The 10,000-nt window shown below is 39.4% G+C and overlaps 1 protein-coding gene across 1 annotated transcript in view; it reads right to left on the reverse strand.

Moving 5' to 3' along the window:
- Window positions 1-2,593: 2,593 nt before the first annotated feature.
- The window catches only part of LOC144960382 (uncharacterized), a 125,554-nt gene continuing 118,147 nt past the window's right edge, over window positions 2,594-10,000 (reverse strand). The window contains exons 21-23 of the mRNA XM_078893494.1: window positions 5,286-5,437; window positions 3,795-3,912; window positions 2,594-2,614 (exon numbers count right to left, since the gene is read on the reverse strand). Of these exons, the coding sequence (XP_078749620.1) occupies window positions 2,594-2,614; window positions 3,795-3,912; window positions 5,286-5,437 (291 nt within the window). The remainder of the gene's footprint in view (window positions 2,615-3,794; window positions 3,913-5,285; window positions 5,438-10,000) is intronic.

Here is a 10,000-nt window from a genome sequence, read left to right on the forward strand (position 1 = left end):
ACAAGCGCGTGCATTTCATAGACGTGGAGTAATAATAGAGAAAAAAAAGAATGAAGTTTTTTGCACCTAAAGTGGATTTCACGTTCGTTTCACCCCAACTTACCGTTTCATGGCGATATGTCACACATAAGGAAAAAAAAAATAAAAACAAAAAACGGAGAAGAAGTTTGTCATTGATTTTTATCAAAGTGACAAATTCGGGATCAAGCACTGGTGTGTAAAAAAACAAAAAAATCTGAAAAAGTGTGTTTGAACCAGTGCCAGACACACCAGAATTGAAAAATATAAGAAGAAAAAAAAAACAAAAAAAAACCAAACATCTCAAAATACAGTCTGTCTCGACTGATCTGAAAAAAAACCACCAAACAATGTGTATGAACCAGTGTTTGACAATACAAGACAACAAACAAACAGACAAAGAAACAAAAAAAAAAAATGAAAATTTTTTTTAAAAAAACCATCCCAAAAATCAACCTGCCTCAACTGCTCAACTCAAGGAATGATGATTAAAAAGAACACACACACACACACACACAAAAAAAAAAAAACAAAACAAACAAACAACAAACAAAAAACTTGAGCTTTAATACGCGCAATCGATATCCACTAACCGTGCTCAAAGCTCTTTATAAAGGGTAACACGTGAGTAACATTGATGGCGAGACATGACGCTTGTTAGACGATATTACGTACATTTCATTTTTTTTTCGACAGAGACATCAACACTGTTAACGCTCAGGTACTCAATTTACACCTGAGTATGGTGAGAGATTGTGAGTAAAAAGCCTTTTCCAAGGACACAACTATGCGATACGAAAAGCGAGTGTAACACCACAAGACCACATATAGATGAAGTGAGTAGGAAAGTGCCAGAAGACAATAGAGAATAAAAATTTCGCGGCGGTGATGGGGATTTGAACCCGCGACCTTACTGGTACGACCACATAGCCGCACTATCTTATGGGATGCTTTTTTAAAAAAAAAATTGTATGTTTTTTCTGCTTTTCCTGGCACTGGTTTCATACACACTTTTTTTCAGGTCTTTTGTCATTGATTGCTTTTGGCAACTTAAATATGCTTCTATCTCTAGATCCATCCATCCAGACACACACACACACACATACCCACACACAAACAGACACACCCACACACACACACACAAACACACAAACAAACACACACAAACAGACACACACACAAACAGACACACACACACAAACAGACACACACACATACACACACACAGACACACAAACAGACACAAACACACACAAACAGACACACACACAAACAGACACCCACACACAAACACACACACAAATAGACACCCACACACACACACACAAACATACCCACACACAAACAGACACATACACAAATACACACCTCTTTCTTTTTATCTCTCAATCTCTCTATCTGTATTGTAATGTCTTTATTATCCATCCACACACACACACACACACACATACACACACACAAACACACACATACACACCTCTTTCTTTTTATCTATATATCTCTCTATCTGTATTGTAATGTCTTTATTATATATATCTGTTCATCTCAATTCCGTTATGTTCCCTTATCATTCCATCTTTATCCTTTTTTCAATCACCAACCATTCTTTTTTTTTTATTGTTGTTCTTCTGTTGCTGTTTATTTTTCTCTCACCTTTTATGTCTCTATTTTCTTCAGAGCTATTATTGGCGGTATGTGTTCAATTAAAACACTCACAAGTTGTGCCCGACAGATGAATAATAATAAAAAAAAAGTAGTCCTTCAGAAACCATTAGGCCCATGGAGTGATGGGGCTTATCCCGAATTCCATGGCGTGAAAAAGACAAACGCAATTGCTTGATACCCACCAAAGTAGGACGCTATTAGTCTATCATAAAGTACTTTCCGCTATATCTGACAGAGCCAACTACCCAATCACTGCTGGGTGGACGGAGGAGAGAGAGAGAGAGAGGGGGGGGGGGGGAGGTTAGAAAAAAAAGTCGACTTCACCCGGGATTGATCTAGGTCTCTTTGTATGTGAAGCGAGTGCTCTACCATTTGAGCTATCGAAACTCCTCACAAAATGAATAGTACCAAGTAATAATAAAAAAATAAAATGTTTTTTTTTATATAGCACTTTACCCCGTATTTCAACAAACTCAATGGGCTTAACAGTAGTAACGTGTCAACTTCCACTCAAACATACAACCATCAAACATGCAATAGGGAATGAGATTAGCGGAAGAGTAGCGTCCCTTGATTGGACGTCATCCATAGTCTGTGACGTCACCGGCGGAAAAGTTATTATAGAGAGAACGTGGTGTTGGTTGTGCGCATGTGTCTCTCGTCCTCGCTTCCGGTGAAAGGGCTTGAGACACTTCAAAACCAAATTGACGTTCTCTCTGTAAGGTGACGTCCAATCAAGGGACCCTACTCTTCCGCTAATCTCATTCCCTATATGAAAAAAAGCAATATAATTCTACAGCATCATTACTGTCTCTGATATATCTTGCAATGGATCTCCAGATAGTGGGTGCCGAATATTCAAACGCCAATTTTGCGAGTCATTTTTGGCTTCACAAGTATAATATGATTATCAGACTTTGATCCCAGATTTCTAGATGGGACGTAAAATTTAAGTAATTGAAAGAAATCTTAATTCTGGCACTCAATCCTAGATATTTTTGCTGCTTTTCAAAATTGGGAAAAATGTATTAAAAATGAGCATGTACATAGATAGTTTTATTCAACTACCATTAACATGTAAAAACTAAAAACATTAGCTTTGATAATACGCCTATAATTATTTGTCTCAGAAAAATTGTAATCAATAAGCATTGGGGTAAAAGTGACCCCGGGTATACTACGGATATAGTCGGTGTTAGGGTTGAGTGGGTTAAAACGTTACTAGTCCACATGATCCAGTTGCAGAAAATTGAGTATAAAATCTACAATGAATAGAATTCAGAAATTGAAAATTTTTTTAAAAGAAAAAAACAACAAACAACTCATTCTTCGCGGTGAAGTTATCTGTAAGGATTTGTGGTCTAATGGTATGGCACTTGTCTTCCGACCGGTGGTACAAGGTTCGAGTCCCGCTCTAAGCGGCGCAAAGTTGTTTATCAGAAGAAAAAAACAACTCTTTACACATATTTTCTCATCGCACTCAGGTGTAAAATGATTACCTTGTCGATAACAGCGCGGTCTCAGTAAAAATAAAATAATAGTAGTATGCATGCCTATCTAAAAAAATTAAAAAAAACAAAAATTTGAGCTTTTATATAGCGCAATATCCACTTAACGTGCTCAGGGCGCTTTTCAAAGGGTCCCTGACCAACAGCAACACGTAACATGTAGAACGGGACATGACGACTTTTAGGCGATATTACAATTTTTCAGACAGAAACGACGCTGCTTTACGGCCAGGTACTCATTTTACACCCTGAGTACGGTAAGAGATTGTGAGTAAAGAGCCTTTTCCAAGGACTTAACTATGATGGCGAGCGAGGCTCGAACCCAGGACCTCCCGATCCGAAAGCGAGTGTCATACCACAAGACCACATGGCCGCATTATAGACATCACAGTTTCTGTCAAGACATGACTTAGCACGGTTTGAAAGTCATCGCCTCATATCGACGTGCACATATTTGCAGGTCTGATAACCCAATTCCTTATGGTCTCATTGTTGTATTGGAAATATTTTTTTTTTCAAATGACGCAAAATATCGTTCATTACAACACTGTTAAAACTAGGCCCATAAGTGGATTCGGATATCAGACCTATATATGTATGTACGTGTGGCCTCATATTGTATAAGTCACTCACCTTGACGTCTCTGACGGGTCCTCTATGTCCCTTGAGAACTCGTAGACACGTCATCGTTCTCAGATCCCATTCTTTGATAGTTGAATCACTGAGGACAAACAGAAAATCACAGTGCCAAAAAAAAAAATAGTTCAATCAAAAACAAATTATATGGTCTTTAAAAAATAGTGAGAAAAAGCGCCATGGAGGTCGACATGATAGTAGTAAGAGCCAGCGCCATGGAGGTCGACAGGCTAGTAGTGAAAGCCAGCGCCACGGAAGTCGACAGGCTAGTGGTAGTGAGAGCCATCGCCATGGTGGTCGACAGGCTTGTAGTTAGAGCCAGCGCCACGGAGGTCGACAGGCTAGTAGTGAGAGCCAGCGCCATGGGGGTCGACAGGCTAGTAGTGAGAGCCAACACCACGGAGGTCGACAGGCTAGTAGTGAGAGCCAGCGCCATGGGGGTCGACGGGGTATTAGTGAGAATCAGCGCCATGGGGGTCGACAGCTAGTACAGCTAGTAAAGAGAGCCAGCGCCATGGAGGTCGACAGGCTAGTGGTAGTGAGAGTCAACGCCATGGAGGTCGACAGGCTAGTAGTGAGAGCCAACACCACGGAGGTTGACAGGCTAGTAGTGAGAGCTAGCGCCATGGGGGTCGACAGGCTAGTAGTGAGAGCCAACACCACGGAGGTCGACAGGCTAGTAGTGAGAGCCAGGGCCATGGAGGTCGACAGGCTAGTAGTGAGAGCCAGGGCCATGGAGGTAAACAGGATAGTGGTAGTGAGAGTCAACGCCATGGAGTTCGACAGGCTAGTAGTGAGAGCCAGGGCCATGGTGGTCGGCAGGCTAGTAAGTGAACGCTTGTTCAACTCGCAGCGCTGCGCTACGCTACCTAAGCTCGCTTTCTTACTTTTGTCTTGCTTTGTCACATCTTTGGAACGTGCCTCTGACCGTAGCCATCGTTATGTTATAGCCTGATACTGAAATCCAAAAGGACTGGCAGTTTGACGTCATTATTTGTTGTTTTTTTTTTGCACCGTCTAGTGAGGTGTCGTTAGTAGAGCTCATGGAAACAAGTTATTTCATTGGCTGAACTATTGAATACAACTCATTATTTTTTTTCTTTTGTGGCAAAAGACTGGCATTTTGACGTCATTTTTTGGTCAGTATCAGGCCATAACTTTACGAAGGCCACGCTCTGACACTGGGTGGTGGGGCTCAACGATCCCTGATGAGCACAGTGTGGATTTTTGTTGGTGGTCGTTTTTTATATTTACCAACTCGACCTTCTGTTTGTATATAATATAATTTTGTGAATTCATAATGTCAATGCATCAATTTAATTCTTTCTTTTATTTGTTTAAACTATTATACATCCATATTTGCAAAAACAACAAGGTATTTAAAGGTCTATTGACCTAATGTAATCCTTGATAATTATGATTTTGGTTATCAAGAATTTAGCAAAGGTGGCCACTTACTCAGATGCTGTGAAGAAACGTCCATTATGATAATCCACCTGGTTGACGCATGCGTCGTGAACTTTGACCGCTGCCTCCATCTCACCACTGGACAAATTCCAGAAGCAAACGCGTCCAAATTCGTCACCTCCTATCAGCAGCTTGCCATGAGCCTGTGAATAAAACAAGACACAAACATAAAAGAAAATAAGGTCAATCCACTCGAATTGGTAGTTCATGCACCTACTGTGTGCGGCTATGTCGTGGTCTTGTGGTATGACACTCGCTTTCGGATCGGAAGGTCCTGGGTTCGACCCATAGTCGGCGCATCGTTGGAAAAGGCTCTAGCTATACTCACATTCTCTACTCGCACTCATGTGGTGTGAAATGATTAGCTGGTCTTAAACAGCTTTGTCTCTGTCGGAAAAAAAAATGTAACATCGCCCAACAGCCGTCATGTCTCGTTCTACATGTTACGTGTTGTTGTTCATCAGAGACCCCTTGTTAAGCACTTTGAGCACGTTTAGTGGATATAGCTCTATATAAAAGCTCAAGTTTCAAGTTTAAGTTTGTGGTCTAAGTGGTATGGCACTCGGCTTGCCTTTGGACCCTGCCTGTAGGTCCTTGGATCGAGTCCCGCTCGTGGAGCCGCAAGTTGAGTCCCTGGAAAAGACGCTATTTACTCACAGGCTCCCAACACACTCAAATATAAAACGAGTACTTGGGCAGTTACAGAATTATCTCTGTCGAAAAAAATAAATAAGATCTTTTTAAGGGCGTCATGCCATGTCATACAACGTACGTGTTGACTCGAGACCCATTGTAAAGCGTGTTGGGCACGGTTAATGGATACCGTCCAAAATAAATGCTCAATTTTTGGTTTGTTTTCTTTTTTTTTTATAATTCAAATAATATATGTTTCTCTATAAGTTGGACCCGCGATCTCAAGTAGTTGGCGAAAAGAGGGCTCTAATAATGACTAGGGATAGAGACGATCTTTTTTGGGATCGTGGATAGCTCATACGGTAGAGTCACGCTCTCTCCGCCAGGCGGAGTTGTCGTACCAGTACGGTCGCTGGTTCAAATCCCATCGCCGCCGCGAAATTTTTATTCTCTATTGTCTTCTGGCATTTTCCTACTCACTTCATCTCTATAAGTCTACTATCTATCCGTCTAAATATCTATCTATATATCCATCTATCTATTTATATGTCTATCTATCTACCTATCTATCGTTCTTTCTACTTGCTTACCAACCCATCAATTTCTGACAATAAATATTGCGTATTTTTATATCTTATATCATTCTCTCTCTCTCTCTCTCTCTCTCTCTCTCTCTCTCTCTCCCTCTCTCTCTCTCTCTCCTCCTCTCTCTCTCATATATATATATATATATATATATATATATATATATATATATATATATATATAATTTCAATGACATCTATCTCTTCACCTCAACAAACTTTCCCTCTTACTTTACACTCATTCAAAATACCCCCTCCTCCTTTCCCGCTCACATTATATATTAGGAACCACGTATCTCACTAATCTAGACTACCACACTTAAAAACAACACTAAAGAAAATAAAGCAATACCGCTCCTCATTCGACCAGCCCCCAAAGGATTGACAGAAGCCCGAGGTACGTGGAGATAAAGAGCAGGGTGCTTCAAGCTGACACTTCCATCATAACTGGTTATGTGAGTACATTAATCACTAATTAACATGAGAAAGTGAGTAAGGGCGAGACGGGTTGCGGTTAATGTAGGATCCTTATAATGTATGTATACTGGTGCCTGGGTATGGATTGGTACATGGGAATCATTATAATAATAATAATAATAATAATAATAAATATATAATAATAATAATAATAATAATAATAATAATAATAATAATATAATAATAATAATGATGATGATGATAAAATAATAATAATAATAATGATATATAATATAATAATAATAATAATAATAATAATAATAATAATAATAATAATAATAATAATAAAATAATAATAAAAATAATAATAATAATAATAATAATAATAATAATAATAATAATAATAATAATAATAATAATAATAATAATAATAATAATAATAATAATAATAATAAGCTTAAAATTTCAAGGTCTCTCTCCAAATAACACGGTTTAGAGACGACTTTGACATACTTTACTAAGGTCCTTAACCCCACTCGGAGCATAGGCCATCAATGATGCTTCGTCGTTTGACTTTTCATATGGCTAAGTGGCTATATGGCTTTTGGGTATGACGCTAGCTATCGGAAGGAACGTCCTGGGTTCGAGCCCCGCTCGGCGTATAGTTGTCCTTGGAAAACGCTCTTTACTCACATTCTCTCATCAAACTCAGGTGTAAAATGATCACATGGCCGTCAACAACGTTGTCTCTGTCGCAAAAATTGGTAATACCGCCTAACAGGCGTCATGTCATGCCTCGTTCTACATGTTGCTGTAGGACCCAGGGACCCTTTCTACAGCTCTTTGAGCACGTTTAGCGGATATTGCGTTTCATAAAAGCTCATGTTTTTTCTTTTCTTTGGGCAGTCTTCTCCACCTTCCATGTGTAACCGCCTCTCCTTGCTTCCTCCATCTTGCTTCTTCTCCAAATATTTCTTGGCCTCCCCAGTCTTCTTCCTCCTTGGGGAATCCATGCCAGAGTCTGTCTTGTGATGCTGAAGGAAGGTTTTCTACGTGTATGGCCTATCCAACCAACTCCACTCCCTCTTTCTGATTAATCTATTTATAGGTTGTTGGTTGGCAGCTTACTAAAATCTTCATTTCTGACTTTATTTGTCCACCTGATGCCCAAAATCATCCATAGACATTTATTTCTAAAACTCTAAAATTTGTTGGTGATGCCTTTAGTTGTCCTCCATGTTTATGATCTATACAATAATACAGACTTTATATTAGTATTCAAAATACTAAGTTTTGTTGAGACCCGATGTCTTTCGAGTTCCGATATTTTTTTCAGGAAGGGGCCCTATTCTCTTTATTCTTAGAGTTTTGTCCGTTCCTGACGTCATTATCGGGAAGACGGCATAGGACGGCAGTGCCGGGTCGTCGGAGTCAGTCCCTGGTATGGGTTAGCCCTAACTCACTCAGACAAGAGAAAGTTCTTACCTGTTCTTGGGCTTCATTTGAGATCTTTATTGGATTTTTGTTGGTAGCTCCTATTTCTAAATTGTTCACTTTATTTATGTTAAAACCAACTATCAACGGCTATGTTCTCAGTCTTATTTTGAATCTGTTGACGTGCGGGTGAGCACATAAGATCATAATATATAAGATCTTATCTTATACCGGTGCCTGCTTCCTAGTTTCTTAGTGTGAATTCAGTATAACGTTTGGAGACGAAAGGTCACAAATCTTCAGAGATCATTGATGATTAATCTCGGAATATCCAGTTTCGTCTCCACCCACCTACTCACTCATTCACTCATTCACCAACTATTCACGATCCGAATCACGCATGCGCACAAGCAAGACGAGTCCAATGACCTTGCTTGAGAGCTTATGATTAGGTACTGTTTTTAATCTAGGCATAATTATAATTAATAACTAACGGGTTTTCATCGGTACCGTCTCTCTCTCTCTCTCTCTCTCTCTCTCTCTCTCTCTCTCTCTCTCTCTCTCTCTATGTAGAAATTATTTTTACGAGTAACGGTTTTCAATTCGCCTCAAACGAGCGATGATTCAACTAGCTAATTACAAGAAGAGGCAGGGCACACCGCAAGGTAGATAAACCTTTAACCATTAAACCGCCGTGCTCTGGAAAGACACGTATTTAAAAATTTGGCCAGATAACTCGTCCTTCAAATATCGATCGATTTAAGTAACCCTCATCTTGGAAAAAACTCTCAAACCTGGAACCTATCGAGGTCTGCCTTAGTCCCAGGTTTGAGAGTTTTTGCCAAGGCTAGGGTCATTTAAATTGATCGATATTTGAAGGTCGTGTTTTCTGGCCAAAATTTTAAATACGTTTTTTTTCCAGAGAATGGTAGCTCGCTGGTTAATTAGACTGTCAGACTAGATTTGTGGTTCCATCACTGACAGTGAACTACATAACTCTCGAATACACAGATAACTAACTAAATGACGGACTGACAACTGAATAAAATGGGTGTCAGGTAGGGATCATCTCTTCTTTTAAATATCCTTCTCTCTTTATTTTTCTGTTCTTTTTATGGAAATAAATGAATAAATATAATATATTCTTTTTTTTTACAAACGTGAGCATTTATTCAGGGCAATATCCACTAAACGTGCTCAAAACGCTTTACAAGGGGCACTTAGCCAACAGCAACACTTAACATGGAGGACGAGACATAACGCCTGTTAGGAGATATTACAATTATTTTCCGACTATGACAACGCTGTTGACGGGTAGGTACTTAGTTTACATCTGAATGCGGTGAGAGTATATGAGTAATGGTCACTTTCCAATGACTCAACTATGCGCGGTTCAGAGCTGGACTTTTGAACCCAAGACAAGACCACGTCGCTGCACAAACTAGTAGTGGAGATAAAAAAGATAGGATCGGCTTGGCTAAGAAGCTCACAACATTGCCATCGAGAAGTATAACGGACCAACATACAAAACTATGTGTAACCATGAACTTTTATAATCTGGTTAATACAATTTAGTGAGAAGTACTCATAAACGTGGATGGCAAAAAAAAAAAAAAAAACAATAACAAAGACCTGAGT

Source organism: Berghia stephanieae, chromosome 1 (genome assembly GCF_034508935.2).
Source record: "Berghia stephanieae isolate SIO BIC M18660-M18661 chromosome 1, UCSD_Bste_1.3, whole genome shotgun sequence".
Classification (NCBI taxonomy): domain Eukaryota; kingdom Metazoa; phylum Mollusca; class Gastropoda; order Nudibranchia; family Aeolidiidae; genus Berghia; species Berghia stephanieae.